General features: G+C 42.2%; 1 protein-coding gene across 1 annotated transcript in view; it reads left to right on the forward strand.

The window, feature by feature from the left end:
* The window catches only part of dnai1.2 (dynein, axonemal, intermediate chain 1, paralog 2), a 258343-nt gene that overhangs the window by 105136 nt on the left and 135502 nt on the right, over positions 1-17705 (forward strand). Inside the window, exons 13-14 of the mRNA XM_080215680.1 lie at positions 1683-1930; positions 13999-14088. Of these exons, the coding sequence (XP_080071806.1) occupies positions 1683-1930; positions 13999-14088 (338 nt within the window). The remainder of the gene's footprint in view (positions 1-1682; positions 1931-13998; positions 14089-17705) is intronic.

Raw genomic sequence — 17705 nt, forward strand, 5'->3', positions numbered from 1 at the left:
GTTGGTACAGAACTTGACCTCCACGAGGACTGTGTTGTGATCACTCTCACCAATCCTATCATGAAAAGATATATGAAAAGAGCAGGTTTAATAGATTTTCCCCTTGTGTTAGTTTACTCATCACCTACCCCAGGCCAATCTGGCAAAAATGTCTTTAATTACTCGAAGAAGTCAAAGTCCAACAGGTTTATTTGGTAGCAAAATAATTTTGATACCAAATAAATCTGTTGGACTTTAACCTGATGTTGTGAGACTTCTTACTGTGTTTACCCCAGTCCAGTGCCGGCATCTCCACATCTTAATTACTCAACCAGCTTGATCAGTAGTGGTGATATTGTGCCATCTTGGTAATGAACATTAATATTGGTAATGAACATTAATATTAGTTCCCCCAACCCACAGTTCATTCTGTGTTCCTGCTATCCTCAGTTTTTCTCAGCAGTGTTCAATGTGGATTGATACATTTATTCATAACTAAGGGAGGGAAGTAGGCAGTAATCAGTTGGAGATTTCCTTGGCTATTTTTGTTGCCATGAGACTTCATGGGGTTCAGAGTCAAATTTTGATTTGATTTGATTTATTATTATCACATGTATTAGCATACAGTGAAAAGTATTTTTTTGTATGCATTATGGACAAAGCATACCATTCATAGAGAAGGAAATGAGAAAGTGGATAATGTAGTGTTACAGTCATAGCTAGGGTGTAGAGTTACAGACTCCCCCGCCTCTATACCACAGTGTCACTGCCAACACTGTTTAATCTGTTCTGCTGGTGGGACAGCACAGATATCAGGAGCTTGGATCATAACAAGATATGATTCAGTGAATATTAATATGGAAGACTGTTACTCGTCTGTAGGGCACCTTTCCCAATGTGGCACAAGTCCCCAGATATCAGTGGGAAGACTTTTCAGGATCAACTGAGAAACATGTGCCTTTGTCATTTGTGGTGTCTAGATATTATTATTTTTGAATTTTTCATTAGTTATTTGATATAAGTGCTAAGCAATTTCAGCGGATAATTAAGAGTCAACCACATTGCTGTGGGTCTTGAGTCACAATTAGATCAGAGCAGATAAGGGCAGCTGCTTTCCTCTTCTGAATTATATTAAAACAGATGGGTTTTTATAACAAACCACCAATATTGTAAAGAAGTCCTACCTCTCCATTCGCCAATATTGTGGAGAAGTCCTGCCTCTCTCTCTGCCAATATCATGGGGAAGTTCTGCCTCCCTCTCCAGCAATATCATGGGGAATCTTTGCCTCTGCCAATATTGTGGGGAAGTCCCGTCTCTCTCTGCTAATATCATGGAAAAGTCCTGCCTTTCTAAACGGCAGTATTATGGAGGAATCCTGCCTCTTTATCTGCCAATTACATGGAAAGGTCCTGCCTCTCTATCCGGCAGTATTATGGAGGAATCCTGCCTCTTTAACTGCCAATAACATGGAAAGGTCCAGCCTCTCTATCTGCCAATATCATGGAGAGCTTCTGCCTCTCTATCCGCAATATCATGGAAAGGTCCTGTTTCTCTATCCATCAATATCATGGGTAAGTCCTGCCTCTCGTCCACTGAAGAGCAGGATCTCCCCCCTTTTGGCAAAATCTCACCCTACATCCATGTAATTAAGGTCATTTATTTGTTGCTTTTGTTAATGAGTTTTTTTTCCCTTTACCCTTAGATGATTTTATGAAACAGAACCGTGGCATGCTTCTAGTTCACTCGCTGAAAAATCCATCTTACCCTGAATACCAATATAGTACAGAATGCAGTGTCTTGTGCCTGGATATCCACAATATGTATCCACACCTGATAGCTGTTGGTTTGTATGATGGTTGTGTTGCTGTCTACAACATCATGGAACACAGTTCAAAACCTGCTTACAAGAGTTCCACTAAATCTGGAAAGCATACTGATCCTGTTTGGGAGGTGGGTTCTAGATCTTTCTAATAAGTTTCACAAATATGCAGAAGATTAATAATTATTATTTTTGCTACATTTCTAATAATTTGTTGACATATTCTTAAATGTAAATGTTTGTTTCCCACATAGTCTAAGAGCTGTATTAGTATTTGTTGGCCAACCAACCAGAGAACCTTAGTTAGCTGTATAAATGTCTATCCTTGCAAATGGCTCGACCAACAAATGCAGGAAAAAAATGACACATTCAGTAGAGAAGGAATCTGAATCGCGCTGTGGGTGGGGCTTATGTCTCACAGACATCCCCCCACCCCCACAACAGAACTGTCCCCCTCATCCACCCACAACCCCCCCCCACTACCCAGACCGATCACGACCCCCTGCCTCACTACCCCCTCACCCCCACAACGATCACCCACAGAGTGGCAGTGGACCTTCTCTTACCCCCATTGATCGCCTGCAGAGTGGCAGCGGATCTCTCCTGCCCTTGCCCCTCCCCACATGCTCCCCACCAGAGAATGATCTGACCTCCCTCCGCCTCCCCCTCCCACCATAGATGCATCTGACCTGCCTCTTTCTCCCCCACTATCCACCAGAGAATGATCTGACCCGCCTTTCCCCCATCAGAGAACAAGCTGGATTCCTTTCCCACCAACGCTCCCCTCCCCCTCTCCCACATCAGAGAGTGATCTGGCCTCCTTCCTCCCTTCCCCATCTCCCCCCCACCAGAGATACATCTGAACCATACCCCACGCCCCCCCCAACAGAGAATGATCTGGCCTGCCTCCCTCCTCCACTCCACCCACCACCATCGATCTGAGTCAGAGAGCCACTGGAAGCTCTGAACTTATTTCTTCAGAAGCTGGAGCACCCAAAACAGACTTTTGCTGAGCATGTCTGTTTTGCATCAAATCTGGATGGGCAAACACGATGGTAAAGAGGGAAATGCAGGTCAGTTTGGGCATCCAGCTCATTAAGTCAATTTAAATGCATACAAATGCATTTAAATTGACGTCACACCCATTTCAGGTGCAGTCCCCATTGCGTCCATTTTCAAATCTTGGTAAAGGGGGAATCGGTGCAAACTCAAGCGCGGATTACGCTATTTGCCTCACACCCGATTTTACCAAGTTTTCACGCCCACAAATGGGTACAACGCAATGGTAAAATCAGGTCCAATGAGTCTTGTTTATGGATCTTAATGCATTGGAAGCAGACAGGATTGTGGGCGATGAGGTTGGATGCTGTGAAGAGGTGAACTCCAGAGGAGATGGTCTCATTGACAATCCTGGAGACAATGACCTGGATTTTTGCAATGTAAGTGAGTTTCTCCATTGTTGTAAAAAAGACAGATAAGTCCAAAAATTGGATGTCCCATCCCTGACCCCAGCACCTACCATTTTTGCAGGGGCAGGAATGGGCCCAGGTGGGGTTCATGCATGCGCATTTCACCTAGGCAGCTGCCCTTTCAAATCGGCAGTCGCCTCCACTTGTGTGATTTTGGTGACTCAGTTGTGTGAAACACGATATACACTGGTTAGATCAAGTACGCATGATGTGGAGATGCCAGCGTTGGACTGGCGTAAACACAGTAAGAAGTCTGACGACACCAGGGTTAAGTCCAACCGATTTATTTATTTACTTGATCTAACCAATTGATATCAAATAAATCGGTTGGACTTAAACCTGGTGTTGTCAGACTTCTTACTAGATCAAGTAGGAGCAGGTTTGAACTTTGTGGAGTCCTTTGGAGAAGTCATAGAGTCATAGAGTCACAGAGGTTTACAGCATAGAAACAGCCCCTTTGGTCCAACTTCTTCATGCTGCCCTTTTTTTAAAACCCCTAAGCTAGTCCCAATTGCCCGCTTTTGGCCCATGGTAGACTATTCCATTGAATATTGTCCTTTGGCACAGATCTGGTTTCCTTTGAAGGAGGTTATGCGGCCTTTGGGAAAAATAAAATGTTCATTGGGATTGTTAAAAGTAGGCATGGATGTGTGTAAAAAGTGCATAACTTTCAAGCTCAGTGGAACTATCAAAAGAGTCAAAATGAATCATCAACTACAATTGTCAAAACTGCCAAAATGAATTCTCAAAGCCAGCTGCCAAAAGTATCAAAATGAGCTGAAAAAGACAACTGTCAAAATTGCCAAAATGAACAGTCAAAGGCAAACGTTAAGCTGTCTTGGCATTTAAAACTCCTGTCTGCTAAATCTTAGGAATAAAATGCCTGGAATGTTTCAATAAAATAATTACTTGCTATTTTACTGAAAAAGGAGGGTTAGTGTTCAGTTGGATAAAATATTGGCTTAAGAATAGAAAATAGTGAGTCATATAGGAAATGGGTACTTTTCAGACTGAAAGGTGGTAAACAATGATGTTTCCCTTGGGTCAGTGCTCGGATAACTGGGTTTTTGAGATAAGAATTTCAAAATTTGCCAATGATATCAAACTTGAAACAGGGATCAACAGTAAAGGTGATACAAATTGCAGGACTTAAATAAGCCAATAGAATGGGCAGACAAATTTTGACTGGGCCAAAATCCTGGAACCCTATTCCTAACAACACCCTTTGGAACTGTGCCATTAAAGTCTCTAACCCATCTGCCAAAATGCATCATTTCATACTGCTCTGTATTAATCTGGAGAATTTATCACACAGGAAGTTCTATGATCAAATAATACCATCATGTTAGCCAGCTTTGCAGGTAGAACTTGTAATGTCCTAAGTATGTCAGAGATTGAGTGTTATAACAAAAGGAAAATGACCTGGTTCGCACATGTAGATTCAAACTAGCACGTAACATTATTGAAAGTAATGTTCTCTACACTGCACAAAGTACAAGCTAAAATAAAACTGCAGCCTCCAGTACCCTAATGACGTCACCATCAAATCATGTGATCAGCTTTTAAAGCAATTTGTAACCCCTTTAAATATATCACAGAAATAAAGGGCAAAGTTTTCTAAAAATTGACAACATATCATTTTTGGCAAAAAAATCAATTCCTCCTGGCCCTGGTGACACAGTCTGGATCACAATTTTCAGGCACTCTGATTTTTTTTATCCTCTGTGACCAATGCCAGCCTGATTTGCCCTCCCTGGGGATCATCTGAACATTTCTAGCCTTCATTAATCGAAGGATTGAGTTTAGGAGTCGGGAGGTAGTGCTGTAACCTTGTCAGACACCACTTGGAGTACTATGCACAGTTCTGGTCACCTCACTACAAGAAGGATGTGGAAGCTATTGAAAGGGTGCAGAGGAGATTTACAAGGATGTTGCCTGGATTGGGTGGCATGCCTTATGAAGATAAGTTGAGGGAGCTAGGTCTTTTCTCCCTGGAGAGACGAAGGTTGAGAGACGACCCGATAGAGGTTTGTAAAATGTTGAGAGGTACAGATAGGGTGGATTCTCGGAGGCTATTTCCCAGGGCTGAAATGGTCGCTACGAGAGGACACAGGTTTAAGGTGCTAGGGAGCAGGCACAGAGAGGGATAAGCTTTTCACTCAGAGGGTGGTGAGTGATGGAATCGGCTGCCATCGGTAGTGGTAGAGGCGATCTCGTTAGGGTCTTTTAAGAGACTTCTGGATGAGTACATGGGATTTAATGGGATTGAGAGTTATAGATAGGCCTGGTAGGTATGGATATGATTGGCGCAACTTGTGGGCCGAAGGGCCTGTTTGTGCTGTAGTGTTCTATGTTCTATTTCAATATAGGGGGTGCTTAATTTAAACAGCTCCACAGCACTTGATCTGGTTCAAGACAAGAGGATGGCATCTAGAAAACCAGCTCCTTGATTTATGGAGGGGGCCCTCAGCCATTTTCCGAATGCTGTGAAGGACAGCTGGGCTATAATATACCCTCAGCTGGCAGGAGACCTTGCTGAAACGTAATGAATCCTGCCTGGAAGATGGTGGCAGCATTGGTCAGTGCCAATAACCTGACCAAGAGGATGGATGTGCAATGTCAGAAAAAGGTGAATGACTGACTAGAATCAGCAAGGACAAATGCTGCTGAACTCCTCCCTGCACTCCATCTTCTGTCAGACCTCCAAATGTCACCTGGAACTCACATGCTGCTACCTCACAGGTCCCCAGCACCAAATCTCCCACCAGCATCTTCAAAGCTTCCAGCAGTAACCTTCCCTGCTTAGATGCAGTGTCCATCAATCTGCCAGAACATTTGTGTTCCTGCAGGAGAAGACTGCTCACAACTGCCAAGAGCGAGAGAAAACTGGCAGTGGGATGTTCAAGCTAAGGATCCTGACTCCATATGAGGCATAACTGATAGGCACCCTTCTTAATCAGATTGCCTAATTCCAAATCTCATTGCTGTCAGGCCTTTACACTTAAACCTCCTGGACATCCATTCCATTTAATTTTACCCATGCACAGCCCCCCTACCATCATTTAAAAAATCAAGGGGCAATTAGGTTCAACTGAATTGTTTACTATTTTTCAATGAAATGAGGGTGCCACAACATAAGGTCTGCATTTATTGCCCATTCCTAAATGCTCTTGAGGAGCTCATGATGAGCTGTGCTGTTGGCTCGTTGCAGTCTTTGTGGTGACGACAATGCCACTGCATTGCTCGGTAACGAGTTCTAGGATTTTAACTCAGTGATGATGAAGAAGTGGTAGTATATTTCAAAGCCACAATGGTATGTTACATGAAGGGGATAGCAGGACTAGAGGGCACAGCCTCAAGATAAGGGGTTTAGATCGGAGTTGAGAAGGAACTTCTTCACTCAAAGGGTGGTGAATCTCTGGAATTCTTTGCCCGTTGAAGTGGTGGAGGCTACCTCGCTAAATGTATTTAAGTCATGGATAGATAGATTTTTGATAGACAAGGGAATTAAGGGTTATGGGGAGAAAGCGGGAAAGTGGAACTGATCCACTTCAGATCAGCCATGATCTCACTGAATGGCAGGGCTGGCTCGAAGGGCTAGATGGCCTACTCCTGCTCCTATTTCTTATGTTCTTATGTTCTTATGATCTGAAGTAAACTACAAATTGGAAAACCAAGGGATGTTGGGAATTAGATACTGACCTATCACAGATTTAACTTGCAATCAAATCCAGCTCAGAGTGATGCCATTAAAGCATACTTCACAATGAAATTAATGATCAATTAGAAATCCATGGGTTAATTAAGGACAGCTGGCATTGATTGTGAAAGACAGTCTTGTTTGATAAGATATTAATAACCATTTTGAAGTCATACCTGATAAAGCAGATAATGCAGAAGTGCAGGTTCTCTCTCGTTGGAAATGATTATCACCAGGCACTTGAATGATGTGACTGTTACTTGCCACTTATGAGCTGAAGCCTGAATGTTGTCCAGGTCTTGTTGCATGCAGAAATGAAATATCTTGTTACCTGAGGAGTTGTGAATAGAAATGGTAAATGTCAAATATCAGCAAACACCTCCATGTCTGATCTTTATGGAGTTAAAGTCATGGATGAAATAGCTGAAGATGGTTGGGGCAAGGACACGTCTCTGAGAAAATCCTGCAGCAAAGTTCTGGGCCAAGGATTGCCCACCAACAACAATTATTTTCCTTTGTGCTATGTACTGGAGAGTTTTACTCTTATTTACGTGGATAAAATATTGGTTGACAATGTGCACTAAGTTAAATGTGTATCATTTTTAATTGAGAAGGCTTGAAATTGGCCCACTCTGCTAATAGATCCATAGTTGTTCTTTGTGGACATAGATGATTTGTGCTTGAGTAGGTGGCATATACAGTGGATATGGATTAAGGGAACATGGAATTCATTTTCTGGAAGGAGTAACACCATGAAACAAAAGACCCTGAATTTACAATAAATATAAAAATTTGCTAATAACACTAAGCTTTGGACTAGGTAATACCCAAAAGGGAAATTTGATTTGATTTGATTTATTATTGTCACATATATTCGTATACACTGAAAAGTATTGTTTCTTGTGCACTATACAGACAAAGCATATCACACATAGGGAAGGAAAGGAGAGAGTGCAGAATGTACTGTTACAGTCATAGCTAGGGTGTGTAGAAAGATCAACTTAATGTGAGGTCCATTCAAAAGTCTGATGGCAGCAGGGAAGAAGCTATTTTTGAGTCGGTTGGTACATGGTACTTTTGTATTTTCTTCCCGACGGAAGAAGGGGTAAGAGAGTATGCCCAGGATCATTGATTATGCTGGCTGTTTTTCCAAGGCAGCGGGAAGTGTAGACAGTGTCAATGAATGGGAGGCTGATTTGAGTAATGGGCTTCATTCACGACCTTTTGTAGTTTCTCGTGGCCTTGACCAGAGCAGGAGCCATACAGCCATCAGAATGCTTTCTATGGTGCATCTGTAGAAGTTAATGAGAGTTGTAGCAGACATGCCAAATTTCCTTCGTCTGTTGAGAAAGTAGAGGCATTGGTAGGCTTTCTGAACTATAGTGTCCTCATGGAGGGACCAGGACAAGAAGCAGGATCAATTATGAGTGGCCAGTGGATTTTAATGATAAATTTAACACAGTGGGTGGAATTTTCCACTGTTGGGTTTTTTGCTCTGAGCAAAGATTTTTGAATGGTTTGCCATATTTTCCAGCCCCACCCCCTCTATGATGGGGCCATAAAATTGATATTGCAACAAGAAAAAGCAAACTTCTTGAATCAACAGACCAAGGGTGGACAAAAGAAAGAATCTTAATTAACAATAACAGCTAATCAAATAAAAAACTTCTCATGCATTATAAAATCCTGAGGGTTATTCAAATAGCTTTTCATCAATGAATTAGTATTGAATTTCTAAATGTAAACGTGGCAACCAATTTGTTAGTTTGTTACAAACACTTCCTGGTCCCCAGCATTGGATTTGGGGTGTACCCCAAAGATGCACTGAGGACTCCGACTTGGTAGTTCCCAGGGCAGGATTTACGCGGCAATTGTTCAAAAGTGTTAACTTCCCTTCGACAATTGCACTCAGTTGGGAACCATTTGAAAAAGTGATTTGAATTGCCAACTTAAGGTAGGTCTTTTTTACACCAACAGTCACTTGAAAGAGTTAGACAGAATCATCCTGCGCTCACATGCCTTAACAACTTCACCGGTGAAGATCATGTATAGTCCTCATCAAAGGGGACCTGACATAGTGGCTTTGCTGGTAGGAATGGAGGCCATGGAGGCCCCCCGGGTGGTCAGGGGCAGGGGGTAGTGCCCCTTGGCCACTGCTAGTCGGGGACCCTGGCACTGCCTACTGGACAGAGGCTAGGGGGGGTGGGGAGCGGAGGGGGTGAGAGGGGCATTTGACCAGGGAGAGTATCAAGGGCTAATCATGTAGGGGTGGGGAGGGTGGCGCTCTGTGCATGTGCATTAGCACCCTCTAGTGTGAGCAGCCGGCTTTCCGATTAGAATAGATTCTGCCATTCCCTCTACTGGCAGGAATCAGATCATGCATCATCTGCACTAAGTGATATAAGATTTCACTTGTGACCTCACTAAAAAATTGCATCTGAAACTCTCCTGTTTTCATGCTCGTTTGGTACTTAGAATTGTTTTGGTAAGATTACCTTCTATATCTTTTCTGAAGTTTGTTGTCCAAAACTGAAAGCAGTATTCAGATGACTTGGTACAACTGAATCATCATTTCTTCAGTTTAAATTTTTTGAGAGAAAGGCTTTTAGTCTTTTTAATTTATTTTATACATTTGTGTAGTAGTATTGGAGTGCTGCACCAGGTCCCCAACTTACACTTGAAAGCCAGCCTACAGCCGAACAATTTTTCTATTTTGGCATAAATGTGAGGATAGGACATATCACTCCAGCAGTAATTCCACTGACAAATTAGGGATCTTTTATAGTAAAACAAACTTCATTTAATTACACAGTTTAAATATAACTCTAATAAATGAATCAGCTTAACCCCTAACAGTTGAACAATATTTGAAAATGATAGTTTACTTTCTGGTTTATGACTGTCCCAGTACCAAATAAGCCAAATTAACGCATAACTCAAATCACTTTTAAAGAAATACAGCTAGCAAATCCAGATATACTTGCTTTCAAAGAGAGACAGTGTTCCAGAAGTCTAAAAAATCCTTCTAACTTCAATCAGGCTTCAGCTGCAACAACCTTTCTCCAAAAGCTTTTTTTTTGCTACAGACCCAGGTCTGCACATAAACTAAATCATCGAATGACCCTATCAGTCGCTCTAATCGGAAATCCCATTTAACTAATTTAACTAAACAGAATTCGGCCTGGTGGCACAGTGATTAGCACTCCACCTCACAGCGCCAGGGACCTGGGTTTGATTCCTGGCTTTGGTCACCATCTGTGCGGAGTCTGCACATTCTCCCCGTGTTTGCATGCATTTCCTCCATGTGCTGCAGTTTCCTTTAGCAGGTTGGAAGATGTGCTGGTTAGGTACATTGGTCATGCTAAATTCTCCCTCAGTGTACCCGAACAAGTGCCGCAATGTGGCGACTAGGGGACATTTGCAGTAACTTTGTTGCAGTGTTACTATTAAGTGGACCTGTGACAGTAGTAAATAATCTTTCAAAAAAAAACTTTCTATTAGCTCTACTTAAAATTAACAGTTGCAAGGCTGAAATGAGTAATTATCCTGCTCGCTGAACATCCTTTACGGGTACCCTTTGCCACTGAGGAGCAAACCCTGAATCTTGTATGTCCGAGCAAAGATGTGTGAGATCTACAGCTTACTCAAGAGGTAGAAATTATGTAGCTTCCTGGGTATTTGGTGCAAACCTGCACACTTTGTTTCTTGTGATTACGGAGGGAGTGAAATCCTTTCCTTTTGATACATTGCACTGCCTGTTGCCAGGGAGCTCTCATCGTCACATGAATGCAATCAGTAGCACCCTGCACTTGTGAGAATCCTGAGAAAGCAGTGCAGCTCACTGCTGTGTTTGCCTGGCTAGCTTAATCTCTGGCAAAGTGTATGTAATTGTGGGCATTGGTTGAAAGGAGGTCTGTTACCTCCTGCATGCACTTGAGAGTGGACATTTCAGAGATTCCGCAAAGCTCCCAGTGGAGCTCTGGAATGGGCCATTCATGTAGAAGTTAAGCTCAATAATTGACTGTCAACGGCTGTATTCCTGCAGAGTGTGGCAGATCTGAGACACCAGATCCCTGGACATGCAGAGGCACCAATGAAACTGATTGTCACGCATCCAGAGAAAAGACATGCCTCCTTCACGCATTCTCAGTCTTGACAGTTATCCGTGCAATGTTTCTGGGTCCGGAGCCCTTTGCTTATCGGGGTTAAGCTTCTTCCTGTGGCAAACCACTGCTGTAGCACTCTTCTATGCATTTGCTCCTGCCTGCAACGATGATGTAGGCAACATTAAATGCAGCTTCCACCTTCATCAAGTTGTCCTCCCTGTAAAATAATTGTAAAGAAAAATAGTGAACACTCGCCTCCAAAAATCTCCTTTCTGTCTCTACCTATTGTATCACTGTGAGTTCGAGGACTTGGTGAGAATCTAGGTACATATTCACTACTGCAATCCTGGACAGCACACCATAACACAGCATCCTTCACTGCTCTCCAACTTCCATTCTCCCACCATTTCACTAGAAATACTGCTATGATGTCAATTTGATGAGATTCTTGGATGCCCAGCAACTACTCCATGCCCTAGATTTCTCATCCAGTACCTCCTTTGGAAAACACCTTAGGCCCAATATTCAGTCAAGGAATGAAATTAATTTAGTGATTTTGGGGTTCCCATCTCTATATCTGCCAGTTGCAAGGTTTAGAGGTGCTGTTTTGAAATAGTATTTGCTATTTCTGCAGGTGCCCACTCCACACTGGAGAATTAGCATGATTGGGACAAGGGGTTATTGCAAACAGATCAATGATTGGAACTGATCAGGATTAATATCACATGAATGCTCTTTAAGATTTAAGTTCCCAGATTCCTTCTATAGATATTGAATTCTCCTGATATTCCTCAGCCATGCATTCCTCCTCATTTAGAAATACAAATGAAGATGGGTGCCCCTTTAATTGGCTCTTCAGCGCAATATTTCACTCCATCTAGAATCCCTTAAGATTGTCCCAAGCAACATTGCTTTTCAGTTTCATTTTCTATTGTGACAATCTACAGGTTGCAAAATGGTGGTTGTCAGACTTTATTACCAAACCAATTTTGACCCTCCCCAAGAAACTGTGCAAATCCCTCCTGTCATCTTGGAGGAGTATAATGTTCAGGTTTTCCTCCCCCTCCACTAACTTTAAGGCCAGGATTCCCCCTCCCCCACCCATGACATGTTTGCTGGCAGTGGAGGCAGCTAGCCGTCCTGCTGAAATCATTTTGAATGGCTCACATTCCCCGATGTCAGGGAACCCCATCTTAAGTCTTCCTCCTGTAATCCCTGATCCCATTCTAATTGTGATTGATATCCCTATGTTACCCCATGAGTTGCTTGAGGGGAATGTTGCTCATGTTGGCATTATCCAACCCCATTACTGTTCTGAAATATTTAGAGACTATCCCTGCCACCTCCCCTCCCTTCCCAAGAGAACATGGGGTGCCCACCCTACACTTCCTGTTCCCAATTTTTTTTTCAATTAATTCATGGATTTGGTCATGGCTGTGTGGGCCTGCATTTATTGCCCATTCCTAATTATCCCTGAAGGGTAGTTAAGAGTCGACCACATTGGTGTGGGTCTGGAATCACATGTAGGCCAGACCAGGTAAGGACAACAGATTTCCTTCCCTCAAGGACATTAGTGAACTAGAAAGGGTTTTTAAAATGAAAATTTACAGTGGTTTTATGATCATCATTAGACTTTTAATTCCATATTGATATTGAATTCAAATTTCACCATCTGCTGTAACGAGATTCAAACCCGGGTCCCCAGAGCATTACTCTGGGTCTCTGGATTTCTGGTCCAATGAGAATACCACCACACCACTGCCTCCCCTGACTATGACTACATTCTAGTACTATGCCAAAACCTACCAGGTCAATGTTCTTGAGATGATATCCATGCCCTAGGCACACCATGCTGGGTACAGACTGACATGCACTGTCTCCGCTCCCTGGACTGGGACAAAGACAGACTTTGTAAGCCCAGCTGTATAAACTGAAACTTCGCTTGTTTGGCTCCCTTGCCAATCAGACCACAAGGACTTTTATCTTCTCCTCCCCCTCTCGTGTCAATGTGCATCCTTCCCTAGTCCTCCCCCAACTCTCAGGCCTGTGACTATGTGCACATTCCTCAGTCTTGACCTTCCTGCCACCCAGACAAACCTTTCCTCTCCAATGCTTTCAACACATTCCCCACCCCACCTGACTTGCTTGTCGGATGCGTACTCCTTTATTTGTGAAATCCCCCTGAAATTGATGTACCTTTGCCTGCACAACCTGGGACGGAATTGGAGGAGCTCAAATTCAGCCATATCTCCAAGTGTAGTTTTCCTTGTGCATATTGCTCATATCCAATTGTGAACCAAACCAGTCTAATTAGATGCGAACATGGACTTTCAATCCTGTACGGGAGAGTGACTCCCGTGAGATGCCTTCATAATCAGCTTTCCTGACAATCTAAAGTATTCAAATGGTGTTCCCAACATGGCTCAATGTTAAACACACTCCACTAATGAAGTCTGCAAAACACAGTTGCACCTGTTTTCACGCCAACAGGAAAGTGACTTTTTCACTCCGATGACATTTTTTTGTCCCACCTGGTGTTACGTCCACTGCAACCGGAAAATCCAAGCCTTAGTGTCTCACCATTATGAAAGTACTTTGCTTTACCTTTAATAATCCATAATGAAAAATCTCGCACTTCGCCACATTGAACTTCATTTGAATACTGACTACTTCCTTTGTCTTTGTCCCATTAAAATTAAATAAACTAACTAATCTTAGATCAGCTTTCATTGCTTTGGATGTAAATTGCCTTGTCATTCAATGCACAAACAAAAAAATGCTTCCTGTTCTACAAGACAGCAAGTGCCCTGACTGATCTTTAATACTTAATAACAAGCAAAGCCTTGATGCTAAAGCAAATATTTTGCATGTCTGTTTCCATTTTTAACTGCTTTAAACTCTAAACAATTGTTTGCTTTTTGCAGGTGAAGTGGCAAAAAGATGATCTGGACAACAATGTCAACTTTTTTTCCGTCTCATCAGATGGACGAGTTGTTTGCTGGGCTTTAATTAAGGCAAGTATTTTCTTGTGGATCTTTTTATTGGTATTTACGTTGTTAAGCCTGATATCAAGGAGGCAGTTTGATTATTTGTTGCCAGTTTCACATCATCTACTGATTCAGGGTAAATTGGAAATTTGCAATCAACTCAGGTTTTTTTTACTCACTGCATATTGCCAGCCTTACTTACAAAGTGTAAATTATAACATAATTGATAATATTCATTGTGAGAATGTTACATCACTATTCATAATAAGTAGGTAAAGAAGGTGTGACTGCTCAAAATTGAAACAAAACAAAAAAATGCCCATACATAATTAGGAAAATGAAGAAAGGACGCTATAATCCAGTGAGCCAAATGTCAGTAGTGGGGAAGTTATTGGAAACTGTTGTCAGGGCAAAATAATCTTTTGTTCAGAAATGAGATATTAAGGAATCAAAGGCATACTGTATGTAACTATCACAAAATCACAGAATTTTTAGAGAAACATAGAATTATAGAAAAGTAGGAGCAGGAGTAGGCCATTCAACCCTTTGAGCCTGTTCACAATTAATTTTGATCATGGCTGATCATCAAATTCAATATCCTGATCCCGCCTTGCCCCCATATCCCTTGGGCCCCAAGAGCTATATTTAATATAGTGGTGCAGGAGGTCATTCAGCTTATCATGTCTACCTTGACTCTCCGAATGAGTATCATGACTAAGTGCCATTCTCCTGCCATTTCCCCATAACCCTTCACATTATTTGAATAGAAACAATCAGCTAATGCCTCAATTGAACCTGCTTCCACCACACTTCCAGGCAATGCATTCGAGATCTGAAGCAAGAAGTTTTTCTTTCATATTGCATTTGCTTCTTTTTACAATCAATTTAAAATCTTTCCTCTCATTCTCAATCCTTTTATGGTTTCTCCCCATTTATTATGTCCCTTTAAAATAGTATCCCTTATTACATTTTGTCTCTCCATGTTGTTCCTAACAAAAGGAATCACCTCACACTTCTCCATATTGAACTTTGCCTGCCACTTAACTGCTCACTCCTCCAACTTGTCAATATCTTTTCGAAGTTCTACATTGTACTCCACAGTTTACGATGCTTGCATGTTCTGTACATCCGCAAACTTTGAAAATGTCCTCTGCACACCAAGATCTAGATCATTAACATATATCAGGATAAGCAAGGCTCCTAATACTAACCTGAGTAATTCCACTGCAAAGCTTCCTCTGAAAAATATCCATTGACCATTTTACTCAGTGTTTTGGATTACTCGACCAATTCAATATCCACTTACCTACTGTCCCTTTTATTCCATGAGCTATAACTTTTCTCAGTGCTGAGTGGCACTGGATTGAATGCCTTTGAAAGTCCATGCATACTACATCAACAACTTTACCATCATCAAGTGCCTAAGGCCCAACCATCTTCTGCTGCTTCATCAAAGACCTTCTGTCCATCATTGGGTCAGCCAGTATATTCATTGTCAATTGCACCATGTTCACCATCATTCCTGAGTAGTCAAATGTTGAAGCAGTCATTGTCCATATGCAGCAAGACATGGAAAACATTCAGGCTCAGACATTGTTCGGGTTCCTGCCCCCTGCTGGAAAAATGCCAGAGACTTTGGAAACACTGTCATTCCCATTACTGGGAAACTTCACTCATGGCAGCACTCTGTCAGTTAACCATTCTGATGTAGCACTCTGGTATTTTACCAGCTCCCCACTCTCTTCTTCTGCTATCTGAAGGCAAGTAAAATGCTACTCTGCATTTCAAGATGCAGCAACCTATCTCGGTCATAGTAGAATCAGAGTCATACCAGTTTACAGCATGGAAACAGGCTCTGCGGCCCAACTTGTCCATGCTCCCCTTTTAGTTTAAACAACTAAGCTAGTCCCAATTGCCCGCACTTGGCCCATATCTCTCGATAGCCATCTTACTCATATAACTGTCTAAACACCTTTTAAAAGACCCGCCTCTACTACTACCTCTGGCAGGTTGTTCCAGATGCTCACCACCCTCTGTGTAAAAAAAGTTGCCCCTCTGTACCCTTTTGTATCTCTCCCCCCTCAACTTAAATCTATGCCTTGAAAGTTTTAGACTTCCCTACCTTTGGGAAAAGATATTGACTATCTAGCTGATCTATGCCCCTCATTATTTTATAGATCTCTACAAGATCAACCCTAAGCCTTCTACGCTCCAAGAAAAAAAATTCCTGTCTATCCAACCTCTCCTTATAACTCAAACTATCAAGTCTTGGTAGCATCCTTGTAAATCTTTTCTGCACTCTTTCTAGTTTAATAATATCCTTTCTATAATAGGATGCCCAGAACTGTACACAGTATTCCAAGTCTGGCCTTACCAATGTTTTGTAAAACTGCAACAAGACGCCTCAACTCCTGTATTCAGTGTTCTGGCCAACGAAACAAGCATGCCAAATACCTCCTTCACCACTCTGTCCACTTGTGACTCCACTTTGAAGGAGCTATGAACATGTACCCCGAGATAAATCTTCCCAACGCCCTACCATTAACTGAGTAAGTCCTGCCCTAATTCAATCTATCAAAATGCATCACCTTGCAATGACCTAAATTAAACTTTATCTGCCATTCGTCAGCTCACTGGCCCAAACTGATCAAGATCCCATTGCAATATGAGATAATCTTCTTCACTGTCCACTATGCCACCATCTTGGTGTCATCAGCAAACTTACTAACGATGCCTCTTAAATTCTCATCCCAATCATTAATATAAAAAACAAATAACGGTGGACCCAACAACAATCTTTGAGACTCACCGCTGGTCACAGGCCTCCAGTTTGAAAAACAACTCTCTACAACATGCCTCTGTCGCCAAACCAATTTTGTATTCATTTGGCTACATCACCCTGAATCCCATGAGATTTAACCTTATGCAACAATCTACCATGCAATACCTTGTCAAAAGCCTTTCTAAAGTCCATGGAGACAACATAAATTTGCACTGCCCTTATCTACCTCCTTGGTTACCTCTTCAAAAAACTCAAAATTGTGAGACCTGATTTTCCACTCACAAAGCCATGCTGACTGTCCCTAACCAGTCCTTGGCTCTCTAAATGTCTGTAGATCCTGCCTTTCAAAATACCTTCTAACAGCTTACACACTACAGATGTGAGGCTCATTGGCCTGCAGTTCCCAGTGCTTACCCTGAACCCTTGTTAACACACTTTTGAAAGTTCCCTACTTACCAGACGTCCCTTTGCCTGCCTATAGACTCCCCCTAATTAACTTTTGAAAGTTCTTGTCTGATACCATCAAAGTTGGCCTTTCCCCAATTTAGAATTTTAACTTTTGGGCCAGACCTATCATTCTCCATAGCTATCTTAAAACTAATGGATGAGTGATCACTGGCCCCAGAGTGATCCCTCCCTAACACTCCTGTCACCTGCCCTTCCTTATTTCCCAAGAGGAGGTCAAGTTTTGCCCCCTCTCTAGTTATACTGAATGTCTCATGTCCACATGAGAAATTCCTCCTGAATACATTCAACAAATTTCTCTCCGTCCAAGCCTCTGATACTATGGCTGTCCCAGTCACGTTGGGAAAGTTAAAATCCCCTGCTGTTACTACCCTATAGTTCTTGGGGTATCAGTATT

The sequence above is a fragment of the Carcharhinus amblyrhynchos genome, chromosome 1 (genome assembly GCF_965287045.1).
Source record: "Carcharhinus amblyrhynchos chromosome 1, sCarAmb.v2.hapA, whole genome shotgun sequence".
NCBI lineage: Eukaryota > Metazoa > Chordata > Chondrichthyes > Carcharhiniformes > Carcharhinidae > Carcharhinus > Carcharhinus amblyrhynchos.